The sequence below is a fragment of the Myxocyprinus asiaticus genome, chromosome 25 (genome assembly GCF_019703515.2).
Source record: "Myxocyprinus asiaticus isolate MX2 ecotype Aquarium Trade chromosome 25, UBuf_Myxa_2, whole genome shotgun sequence".
Classification (NCBI taxonomy): Eukaryota; Metazoa; Chordata; class Actinopteri; order Cypriniformes; family Catostomidae; genus Myxocyprinus; species Myxocyprinus asiaticus.
In genome coordinates, this window is record NC_059368.1 from 13,828,687 (window position 1) to 13,842,320 (window position 13,634).

General features: G+C 37.9%; 1 protein-coding gene across 3 annotated transcripts in view; it reads right to left on the bottom strand.

The window, feature by feature from the left end:
• LOC127415955 (myomegalin-like) overlaps positions 1–13,634 on the bottom strand; it is a 101,963-nt gene that overhangs the window by 47,040 nt on the left and 41,289 nt on the right. For all 3 annotated transcript variants that reach the window (XM_051655008.1, XM_051655009.1, XM_051655007.1), the window contains one exon: positions 3,492–3,605. In XM_051655008.1, the coding sequence (XP_051510968.1) occupies positions 3,492–3,605 (114 nt within the window). The remainder of the gene's footprint in view (positions 1–3,491; positions 3,606–13,634) is intronic.

The following is a 13,634-nucleotide window of genomic DNA, read 5'->3' on the forward strand; positions in this document are numbered from 1 at the left end:
TATCCATTTCTCCAAACCATAGTCAAGGCTCTCAAAACAATTCACACAGCCAACATGTGAAGACTCTTAATTTTGCCGAACATTTCAATTTCACAGCACAATGAAGCACTGTCTTCTTTTCTGGTAATGCATTTATTAAAAGTAAATACTTACATCAAAACTAAATATGTCCTCTGTTAAATTCAAAACATATTCAGCTATACACAACTATACTACTGAAATAAGAATATGTATCCACAATAAATACATTTTCTGTGTTTTTTCTTTTCTTTTATTCTCCCCAATTTGGAATGCCCAATTCCCAATGCACTCTAAGTCCTTGTGGTGGCGTAGTGACTTGCCTCAGTCCGGTTGGCGGAGGATGAATCTCAGTTGCCTCCACGTCTGAGACCGTCAATCCGTGCATTTTATCACGTGGCTTGTTAAGCGCGTTACCGCGGAGATGTAGCGCATGTGGAGGCCCACGCTATTCTCCGCGGCATCCACACACAACTCGCCACGTGCCCCACCGAGCGCGAGAAGCACATTATAGCGACCACGTGGAGGTTACCCCATGTGACTCTACCCTCCCTAGCAACCGGGCCAATTTGGTTGCTTAGGAGACCTGGCTGGAATCACTCAGCATGCTCTGGATTCAAACTCGCTACTCCAGGGGTGGTAATCTGCGTCAATGCTCGCTGAGCTTCCCAGGCCCCTTCCGTGTTTTTTCTTAAATTTCTCTAAATTTACATATTCATCAAGCCTCTCTTCTGAAGCTATGTTTCCAAGGAAAGAGCTTTCTTTTCCAAGAAAGTTGAATCTATGCCTAGCATGCACTTGTCATAATATCTCTGCAAGCCTCTTTGCTTGGAGAAGAAATCTACAAATGGATTCAGAAAAGAAGAAAATTGAAGAAGAAACTCTATCACAACTTATCAAATCACCCCTGAAAGAGATGAGAAAACCTTCCCCTTTCCTCATCACATCTTCCTCCTATTTCTTCTTACTCTACCCACTCTACATCTTCTCAGTCTACACCTCTTCTTCATCTTGTTCTTCCACTTTTTCATCTTCTTCCTCATTTGTTTGTTCTGGGTTTTCTCATTTGAACCCTTTTAAAGATTGCAAATTCATGATAGTTGTGTGAAAAATGAAGTTCTTTGCTGTTTGCATTACTAACACATTAGATATCTGACAAACCTGACATGTGCATTTGAGAAAATGGTTTTAATGTAAGTCAGTCACCTGAACTTCCATCGGCACGGCTCAAGTAATTAAAGTTCAATCATAATAACCTCTGTTAGGCATTTCATCAGAAGTTCCTGCAACCAGTAGTTTGGCTCCAACATTACATTACTCAGATGTACTCTTTTTGTTCTGAACACAATTCACCAACAATTAATATGCTAATAAAAAAAATGTTAAAGGAATGTTTTAAATATTTCATTGATCTTCTTTGCTGAGTCTGCGCAGCTCAGCGTGAGCTCTTTGCACGTGCAGCTGCAGTCTCATGAGTGTGAGGAAACCCTAAAATAGAACTGCAGACAAGACCACCTGCCATTTCACTCTCCATGCTGTCTCTCTGACATGTATCCAAACCAGCTACTCTTGCACAGGGCCAGAGACTTTTTTTAAACATTCAACACCAGAGACTTGGTTTAACTGTAACTTGTGTATTTATTTAAAATGATATTATACACACATTCTTTTATTACCGTAAGAGACTTTTGCAACAGTAAAATTGTGTTTGATAAATGAGTGGACTCAGGAACAGCTCTCATGTATCAGTTCCTGCCTATCTGGGTCAGTGGAACTAATATTTGTTTTATCATTGCAGGTAAACTTGAGAAGGTCAGACAGAAATATCCTTTCCTTGGCACTAACACCCTCTTATCTGTCTCTTTGGGCTTTGGGCACACACACACACACACACACACACACACACACACACTTCAGCTGTGAGTATTATTTGTACTAGAATAGTTAAGCAATGTTATTGTAAGTCCAAGATGCATGTCCATCCATAACCATTATGATTTATCATAATAAATTTTTTGCAGAATATGTCGCACTGTAAAATAACACTTATGTTGCATTAATAAACCACAACTATGCTCTTTAGGGATAATGGGCCTTCATATATGAACTGATCTGTTTGCATAGATAAAAAGTCACTATATGGTTAAAGGGATAGTTTACCGAAAAATGAAAATTCTCTCATCATTTACATGGCATCCCAGAAGACTTTTGTTTCTGCAGAACACAAACAAGGATTTTTAGAATAATATCTCAGCTTTGTAGGTCCTTTCAATGCAAGTGAATGGTGGTCAGAACTTTGAAGGTCCAAAAAGCATATACATGCAGCATAAAAGTAATCAACACGACTCCAGTGGTTAAATCCATGTCTTTTGAAGCAATATGATAGGTGTGGGTGAGAAACAGATTATTATTCTAGTCTTTTTTTACTACAAATCTTCACTTTCACACTCTTCTTCTTTTGTTTTTGGTGATTCACATTCTTCGTGCATATCACCACCTACTGAGCAGGGAGGAGAATTTACAGTAAAAAAGGACTTAAATATTGATCTGTTTCTCAACCACACCTATCATGTCACTTCTGAAGACATGGATTAAACCACTGGAGTCATATGGATTACCTTTGCTGCCATTATGTCCTTTTTGGAGCTTCAAAGTTCTGGCCACCATTCACTTGTATTGTGTGGGCCTACAGAGCTGAGATATTCTTCTACAAATCTTCGTTTGTGTTCAGCAGAAGGAAGAAAGTCATACACATCTGGGATGGCATGATGGTGAGTAAATGATGTGAGAATTTTCATTTTTAGGTGAACTATCCCTTTAAATATGGTGATGCATAGTGATGGACTCTCTACTTTTCTTGTGTTCCATATTGGTATAGTACATGGACAGCAGCTGCTAAAGAGTGTCACCATGCCTTCCCCATGGTAACCAGACCCAACCAGAGCCAGCCAGTCAATCACCCATAATCCAGTTTTCCTACTGCCAATGGTCAGTTTCAGACAGGTGCAGGAGATCCATATTAATGTTGCTTATTTAAGTAGAGCCTTCGGTACCATATATCCAGGCAGCAGTTGTTCACCATCCAACTCATTTATTATGCTTCTGCTTCTCTATCTATGGGCTAATTTAGGCCCTAACATTTGCCAAGCCAGCAAAACAAATGCTTTTGCATTAGAATATACTTGTGGGAGAGCATATTGTCACTTAAACACACCCTTGAGAGGAACTGTACCAAAACAGAGGAAATTTACAACAACATAATAAAAATGTATAACAATGTCTTGCTTGATATCTGATAAACATGTTATGATTATAATATATATTACATATTTTTTTCTGGCTGGAAACTGGCTAATAATGGTTAAAAATTGGTTTGCTTACTTTTTACCAGGCTTCAATGTTACGTTAACAGCTTTACTCAGTAGCAGTTTTACCCAACACCTCTCAAACAACATTACCCCATTGACACTCACCCTGCGGTGGACATCCTCACTGCTGCTGTCCTCAAATTTCTGCTGGAAGCGCTCCTCCAGGAAGTAGATGCGAAGCTTGAGGCTGAAGTTTTCTTTCTTCAGGTCATTGAGGTGCTGTGAAATAGTACGGTAGCCGTTAAACATGTCCGCTTGCTTCACCTCGGGGTTCTCAGTCCCCTCATTCCTGTGCCATGCTGCTTCCAGTTAATCACACACTCACAACAAATGCAACTTAAAGGTGTCTAAAATAAGCAAACTAAGATTTAGAGGTTTTCTAACACTAGGACTAAAACATCAACATGAATTGAATGAACTGTAAGTGACACACTGAGGGTCCTCCTCCTAGAGGGGTCTACACCCATGCGTGGTGTGGTGAAAGGAGGGGGTGTCAGAGTGAGATGGGATGTCTTTTTTTTACTTCAACATCCACCAGTAGGAATTAACTGTTAGGATCACAGGCACAAGTGATATGTTAGCTGATATAAATAATTAATGACAGAGAGAAGGGGGGCTTACATGCTCAAAATCACAGAATGCTCATCAAGAGTAGATGATCCAACTAGATTCAACTGGATCTGAACTGTTTTAACCTGATGCTCAAGTGTCTCGCAAACCTTTTTTTTTTTTTTTTTGCTGTGTGGTACATGTCTTATAAACACCATCTGTTGAGTTCATGATGTGTAGCTACCTAAAAATGAGATGAAGCACACCACGCACAACAAAATGGTCTCTGCAGAGAGAACTCACCTCTGTTCAATTAATTTCAACAATAATTTAATCTTATATGAGTTTTGAACAGACTTTGTTTAAAAAAAAAAAAAAACTTAACCAACATTCTTTACATTTGAAAACTTAAGTTTAACTGCTGCATTAAATGTTTAAGTAAAATAAAAAAAATGCAGGAAGTTAAGAGCAGTTTTTCAAATACTTTGATTTAATTACTTATTAAGAAATGAATCTGTAGAAATTCTTAAAACTCAAGTAATAAAATGATATAAATTACTGTGATAGGTTAAATAGATGGAATTTGTTTTACATGGCTCTGCATTATAAATCACAGCTGGTCCATTTTGTGTACTGGTTTTGTTGTTTGTGCACAAACAGTACATCTACTGCTTACAACATTCCACCTCAGTCAATCTAATTAATTAAAGTTTAATTTATGGCATGGTATAATATAAGCCAAATTCAGCTAGCAAAAATATGCTTTGAGATCTGCTTACATGTAAACATGCACACTATGTGTTTATTTGTGATTGTGTTTAACCATATGAGGGCAGTATGGCTCTAAACTCTATCTTTGTGAAGTGTGTTTTAATGGACCTCTGAACTGAGCAGGGTTATTTTTGGGATGTATCCTGTACCAGCTGTCACTTTGGAATTCTGGACTGGTATCACTCTCTCATACTGGAGACAGCCTCCTCGACCCACAACCAACACACACGTATCAACAAGACAAACACTTTATACGTGAATTCACTATCCACCAGTCATATTACAAAGAAGGAATAAAGATAGATCTAAAGGAAGACTAAGCATCGCTGATTTGAGTGCCACTATCTATTCCTGTGATTCAAAATTGAATCTTAAAAAAAATACTACAATGTGTTTCCGTCTATGTACAAAATATTTAGGAAAATAATAGGAATCAATGAATTAATGGTGGCATCAAACATGGCTGATTTCACTACGAAGGAAAAACTGCATGTGTGCAAAAATAAATGAGAAATAAACCTTATAGTGAACACATGAACTTCGAAGTGTATAAGCATGTCTAATTCTAAATGAGAATTAAAGGCTTTGACAAAGATAGAACATTTGGCACAGCGTTTGCTGTGGGTCTGGTGCTGGGTCACAATCCAAAAATGGGTTGCAGGTCTTGTCTGATAGGGTCATAGACAGCAGAGAAAAACAATGCTAAATGCACATAATAAAATGCATATGACCATACACATATGCATATTTATAATAGCAAAATAAATAATGCTTATCAACTTTAAAAGGAAGTAGAAAACGCTTCCCATACATTTGGTGTTGTTGATGTCAAATTCTGTAAATCTAGTCAAACTCTGCCATGTTAATAATTTTAGATGCAGTCAAGTCTACATCTATGTATATTACTGTAATTTGAATACATTTCAATGTTTGATTTAAGTACATTTTGGTTTACCTCTACCAAAAGTGCATTGTTCTTGCAATATATGTGCATTATAATGTGCTATATTAATTCCAATCTGGATTTAGCCCTACCAACACATTTTTACAGCTATAGGTAGTGAAACTTGATTACATAAATGCTATACTGTTGTGTATGTGATTTCCCCAGTGCTTGCTGTCAGTGCCTTATCGCAAGGTGATTGTGCTGCTCTGTCTGTCAGCGAGGAAACCTTGAGTTCTGGAGGTCTGAGGTTTTCCGTTGTGGGAGGAAAATGGGAGTTTTGACAGGTTTGTACAAAGACACATTGACGTCTGGACACTGTCTTTCTGTCACTGTATGAGGGAGACAGTTCTGACATGAGGAGGCCAAAGACAGGAAGCTTCTGTGTGCCGTAATGAGGTACATACACACACATTCTCTATTCACTCTCAAAGCTGACTGACTTACTGATAGACCTTTTGCTCAGTACTTCTTTGGTACGGAGCAGTTAAATTTGTAGTTCTAAAATCTGGAAGAAAATTAGCATTTTCGATCCATGAGTTCCCATTTTGCTCTACAACATAAATGACACACAATCATATCATACCTCAAATGTAAATTCTGGCTGGATAAGACATTGGATTTATGTTTTGGAAACATACCATGCGCCTACATCTCCAAGGTATGCCCACCACTTGGTCGATCTGACCATAATGATGTTTTACTTTTACCCCAATACAGACAAAAGCTGAAAACGAAAAAGTACAAATAAGAAACATTCAGGTATGGGATTCTAAATCTACAGAAACTTTAAAAGGCTGTTTTGAAGCTACAGATTGGGACATATACTTTCATAGTTGCAAAGATGACATGAGCTTGCTCACTGCATCCATCTCTGGTTATTTTGATTTCTGTGTGACTAATGTCATCCCTGTAAGACAAGTGAGACTGTACCCAAACAATAAGCCCTGGGTTACAAAAGAACTCAAACACTGTCTCAATCTGAAAAAATATATATATAAATAAAAAAATTGCATTTCTAAAAGGTAAAATTAAGGTGGCCAAACTGGAAGCGGAAAGTGGAGGAAAGGTTTACCACAGGAAATGCACGGATGGCATGGCAAGGCTTAAATACAATGATGGAAAAAAACCAGAAGTCACTTAGAATTCAGTGCTCTGATCCTTCCAGTTTTGCCACTGAATTGAACACATTTTATGCACATTTTAATAATACAGACTTAGAAGACCACTGGACCCCTCTGAACCCTCTTGCTTTTCCTCTCATCAAAGTTGAAGAAGGAACTCTGGCAAATGTTTTGTCCCATGTCAAGCCCCGCAAGGCTCCGGGGCCTGATGGAATACAAGGCAAGGTACTGAAGGAATGTGCAGTTCAGCTGAAGGGTGTGCTGGCACAAATTTTCAGCTACTCCTCAACTCCAGCTTTGTCCCTAAGGCCTGTAAACCACCATCATTCCCCTCCCTAAAAAGTCACATGCCAAGGAGCCAAAAGACTACAGACCTGTGGCACTGACATCTGTGATTTACAAGTGTATGGAGAGAGTAGTCAGCCAGCAGCTCTCCCAGGCAGTGGAGGGCAAGCTCGATCCACTACAGTTTGCATACAGGGCAAGGCGCGGTGTTGAGGGTGCAAGCCTTACCCCACTGGACAAAGCTACAAAGCACCTGGATATGCCACACTCCTACATTAGGATTTTATTCATGGATTTTTCCTCTGTTTTTAACACAGTGAACACAAACAAGCTTTTAATGAGTATGGAGGACATACAAGTGCATCAAACCCTGATTTTATGGATTAAAAGTTTTTTACATGATCAACCACAACATGTACTGGTAAATGGTTTACATCAGAGAATGTGGTATTAAATTCTGGACTCCCACAGGGCTGTTTTATCTCCAATCCTCTTTTCCATTTACACCAACGAAATAACCTGCAACAGCAACAATCTGGCACTCCTAAATCATGCAGACGATATGGCACTGGTGGGGTGTGTGAAGGATAGTCAGACATAGGACAATTATGTTAACTTTTTACATATACTCACAGCCTGAACTGAGGAAAGCTCCTTGGAGATAAATATCAGCAAAACAAAAGAACTGTGCTGTGATGCTGATAATGATCACCCACTTTTTAAACCAATCAAGCTTAAGGGAGAGGTTTTGAGCAGGTGGACTCTTGTAAATACCTTGGTACAGAGATCGATCCCCACCTCACCTTTGCCAAGCATGCAGAGACTGTTTTTAAAAAAGGCTCAACAAAACTTAGGCCTTCTTCGAAGGCTGCAGAGTTTAAATATCTGCAAAGACATTTTAACAGTTGTGTACAAATCACTTGTTGAAGCTGTGCTCACCTTCAATATTTCATCCTAGTTTAATGCCCTTTCAGTTAAATGTAAGAACAGGCTTTCAAGGATTACAAATCAGGCAAATAAGATAATAGGCACACAGCAAGCACCTCTTTCAGAATTGTACACATGGGCATAGTGTTGTCACGGTATCAAACTTTCAGTAGTCGGTACCGACAGTGATATTTCACGGTTCTCGATACCAATTTCTATACCACAGCAAAAATATGATAATATGATAATGTGATAAATAACTAAACACCAGTTTAGCTATTTTTAATTATTAAATAATTATTTTATTAATTACAGTTGAATAATTATTATTATTTTCCAGAACTTTCCAGAGCATTTTTTAAAGTTTAAATTAATTTCATCATCAAAATGGTGTCTAATCAATAAATTCTTAAACCTTTTAACAAGTGAAAATAAAACTTTTCAACATGTTATTGCATTTTTTTGCCAAACTTTTATTTGTATTATGTCTTGCTTGTGATACTTTAATTATTATTATTATTACAGTGAATATTACATTTTACTATACAGTTGTAATATATTTTTATTCATTTTCTTCAATTTCAGGCATCTAGATTTTTATTTTGAATTGTGCTTTTATTATGACGTGTTTTTTGCCGGAAGCTTCACTTTTCCAGAAAAACAGTTTGCAACACGGCCCAGTGTGATCACTGATCATTGAAGACTTTTAAGTCACATCTGAAATCATCTCCGGTTACTCATGTAACCTCAGTTCCCTGAGATGAAGGGAACAAGACTGTGCAAAACTTGGCTGCGCTACTATGTCAAGGTTTTGAGGAACAAGCGATGCGTTCTTGTCCCTCAGTCAGAAATTCTGAAGAAATTATGTTTGAGCACCCGACTATACAGTGAAATTGTGCGCCTAAAGGGGCTCAAACATCATTGCCAATCACAAGATTGCCGTTATGATACAAGTGCTTCAACTAGGTGGTTGAAAAGGGATTTTCCCCATAGCATTCAAATGCAATGTCTCGTTCCCTTTATCTCGGGACCGAGGTTACGTGAGTAACCGGAGACATTTTCCTGAGCAACCACTGGGAGGCGCAATGATGATTCTAATTGCCTGTTTTGTATTTCTGGTCTTAAGAGCCAAGCACAAACTGCCAAAATGAACGATCCAGAGTAGAACAACAACCATTTAAGTGTTGCTTAATGTAAAAATTTATTACAGGTTAAACTAGGTTGTGGAAAAGGGATTTTCCCCCATAGCGTTCAAATGCAATGTCGAGTGAACTGAATCGATAGGGAACTCATCTCTTTACACTGGCCTTTAAGTCTGATAAATGAAATGTAGGACACAGTTTTGGAGTGTATGTATTTTAGATTACTGGTTTGTGTATGTGGTAATTTTGAAATGTTGTTATATTTTAAATTGTATTACTGTGAAGCACTTCGGTCAACTCTGTTGTTTTAAATGCGATATAAATAAAACTGAGCTGAGATTAAAGCGTAGATGCTGTGATTTTAATTATATAAATATATATTTTACATGTGCTGCATGGTTCACAATGGATTAGTGCTCTGCTCTTTCTGTCATCTCTTACAACGTGAATGATTCTCAATGTCTGTGGGGTTTCTAGTGGATGAGCGGTCTGACTTATTTAAATTACACAGCTCATCCACACTAAGACTGCAGCCTTTAGCGGTTTAATAAATCACACAAGGACATGTCATGATTTTAATTTGATTATTTGTCCATTTCAGTGTAAAAGGAGTAACAGAGTACGGGTTCAAAATAAGCCTGTGAGCATTTTAAAGCTGACGTGTGTCAGTCATATTGCGCGCTGGTACCAGATAGAGTCGGTGCTCAGTACTACCGTTACATCTTTTTTATTTTAGTATCGACTTGGTACCAAAGTACCAGTACTTTTAACAACACTACACGGACAGTTAAAAGGAAAGCCTCCATTATTGTAATGGATCTTTCACACCCCCTCCATGACTCATTTCAACTAATCCCATCTGGGAGAAGGTACATGGTACCTTAAGTGAAAAAGAGCATGTACAGGAAGACTTTTAACCCAACTGCTATTAGTATTTTAAATAAACAGCCAAGATGAGTTTTTAGTCCTAGCACAGTTATGTATTTTTTTTACTGTTCATATTGTACTGTTGCCTTGGGGGTTTTAGTATATGTAAATTATGTATTTTTAATGTAATCTATGTATTGTTTTATTGAGCCCTTAGGTCAAAGAAAAATGTATATCCCTGTGTGATAGACAATAAAGTTTATGAACTGAATTCAACTGAATTGAATTGAATTCTTAAACCGTATGATTTTTAAGTTCCTAACAAGGAACTACATAAGGGACTTGCATTAGGACTAAAACGGATATCAGATTCATCAAGAACGCAAGTTCACATCCTTGTGGTAGTTGTAGTCCTCATAAGGCAGCTTCTTGCAACCTATGTTTTTGAAGGATACAACGGTTTCCAACTCATGTTTGAGGTATGAATGTGTGTAATTTATGTTGTAGAACAAAACATGAAAGTCTCCTAATGTTAACCACAGACCTTATTCAACTCATAAATCGAAAACTGCTACTCTAAAAAAAACTTTAAAATTACATAAGGAACCTAGAGCAGAACATTAGCCTTTTAAACAATTACATTTGCCTTAAAAAAATGCAAATCAAAGGATTTGTCAGCCATAATAGTAATGCTGCATGACAAACTGATCCATATGGAGTTTTGGTTAGAAAATAAGAATGGCTTGGAGTCACTTGGTTACTTAGAGTAATTAATCATAATATTAACTATGTAATTTGTCTTTATACATAAAATTAGCAACAAACAGTAATCTCAGCAAGCAGGTCCTACAAGACAGGCATGAATTAGTAGGATATTTGCCAGGTATCCATTTTAAATCCAAGATTTATTAATCAAATTCTTCTTGCTATGATTACAATCTTATCTCAGTACACCAGAACAACTAAATAACAAATCATGGAGATTGTAATGAAGCACATCTAATTACTGAAGCCAGAGCTCGTTCTTGTTTCTGTGCAGGAATGTTTTATAAACAGTTCCGTGGCTCCCTCATTTGCATTTACTGTAGAAGGTTTTAACATTGCCATGGTGCCCTGTGTTGGAGACAGTTGCTTCCTGAGTCACAAATGCTGGTTCTATTTCACTAATCCAACCAGTTTATGGAATACTGCACTAACAAATTTTAAGAGGTGTAACGTAATATGATTACATCATATAGTGCACTCACTAGAAGAATTTTTGAGTCACAGTTAATGAAACATTCAATGAGAACTCCATTAAGTCTCCTGAGCCATGAAAGAGCATCTTCTGAGCAATAACTTCAATATGCTATGAGTATATACAAATACACACATAAACATAAAAGAGAAAAATAGGACAATGATAGGCACCAATCAGAATCTGCCACCCTTCATGTACTGAAATATTTCATTTATTAGATGATAAATGAGACAGAGGCAAAAGCAAGCACCCCTCGGCCAATATGGTCCTGGAGCTCAGTAGGAAATGTTTTTAGATAATGCTGTAAAAACATATTAATATATATTAATATTACATTGTAAATTAACAATTTTACAGTTCAATAAAAATGTCAATTGTATTTGACAATATCTGTGTTTATTTAAATTTTCCTATCATGTCAAAGCACATGGCTCGTGTGATTGTGTGAAACTCAAGTCTGGCAGGCTGAGCCTGAGAGGGTTTGGACCTCAGAGCCTGCACTCTATTTAAACACAGACATAAATCAAGCAGAAAATCAACAGTCACGGGCACTCCACACACGGACGGTGTCCGTGCACAGCCAAATAACATGGGATTCTATGACTGCTGCTCTGTCGTTTCAAGTAATGGTTGCACTGAGTCACATTACAACTGTTTGTCAGTTTCATGGCCTTTGTTGTCATGTGTTTTGTGCCTTACAGAAGGTTTCCTGAAGCTGAGCTTGTGGAGGCCTAGATTCATGAGCCAATTCCGTGGGACATCCTACTTGCGCTGGTTGCCATGGAAACAAATAAGAGAGGTGGAAATGGAAGAGACTAGGATCCTTCTCTTTTGGGTTAAATTCAAGCCTTTTTTTTTCATGAATACGTAATTGCGATCAGTAAAAATAGGGTGCTTATACACAAGAGAAAGCTCTAATTATGTTTGCTGGATAGAAATGTGCAAGATGTGTTATAAGGGTTTGGAAAAACCCAGGTTTGAAATAATACAGGAATACAGGGAATTGGATTTCCAAATGCACGATTGGGCCCACCTCTCTGAAATTTGCATTGGTAAACGAGCACCTATATCAGAGCACGTTGAAGCAAAAGTTAATATTCTTAATTTTTGGTCTCATTGAAGGACCTTAAAGGGATTGTTCACCCAAAAATGATCATTTACTCACCCTCATGACTTTCTTCTGCTGAACACAAACAAAGGTTTTGGAGGAATATCACAGCTCTGTGGGTCCTCACAATGCATGTGAATGGGTACCAAAATTTTAAAGCTCCAAAATGCACATAAAGGCAGCATTTTTTTTTTTTTATATATATTTTTTATTCCCTTTTTCTCCCCAATTTGGAATGCCCAATTCCCACTACTTACTACGTCCTCGTGGTGGCGCAGTTACTCACCTCAGTCCGGGTGGTGGAGGACTAGTCCCAGTTGCCTCTGCTTCTGAGAGAGTCAATCCGCAAATTTTATCACGTGGCTCGCTGTGCATGACACCGCGGAGACTCACAGCATGTGGAGGCTCATACTACTCTCTGTGATCCACGCACAACTTACCACGTGCCCCACTGAGAGCGAGAACCACTAATCACGACCACGAGGAGGTTACCCCATGTGACTCTACCCTCCCTACCAACCAGGCCAATTTGGTTGCTTAGGAGACCTGGATGGAGTCACTCACCAGTAACGAGCCGTGCATTAAAAGTCTAGGCCTTAAGTGTGATTCATGCCATTAAGAAAACACAGTTTCACAATGAATAAGACACCCTATGCCTTTGGGCATCATACATTATGTCGCAGCTAACTAGTAATACCAAGTGACATTTTAAAAACACGTCCATGCACGAAAGCCAGAACTTGAAATGACACTTAATGTTAAAGCAAGCCTAATTTTAACTGCAGCATTACTGTTTTGTGAAATGTCTCCCGAACAGACATTCAAAAATCCACATTTTTCATATGAATCTACCAAGGAGGTCTATAATACCTGGAAAAATCTATCTAATAATATTTGCGATTTAAATGTTGCTTGCAATAAATTTCATTTCGTCAGGGTACACGGTTATGCTGCGTTCCATTCAAGTTGGATGTGGGATATTCCTACTTGATATCTCCGACTATAAATGCATTCCATTCCCCGATATTCGGAACTGCTATGCTCCCATTAGCTTAGCAGGGGTTTGACTCTCATTAGAGATGTCTCCTAGCAATCCAACTGATAAACAATGCTGCAGCGCTAGCATTTGTGCTTCAGGTGTATGATTATCAAAAGAGATTATAATGTTTAATACACCTGTTTCTGCAGGCATTTGTTAAACAAGCTTTAATATCATGTAATGTGGAAATGAACTAATTTATCGATATTACTTAATAAAGTGAATGTTTATCACTTACTTTATATATCTCCCT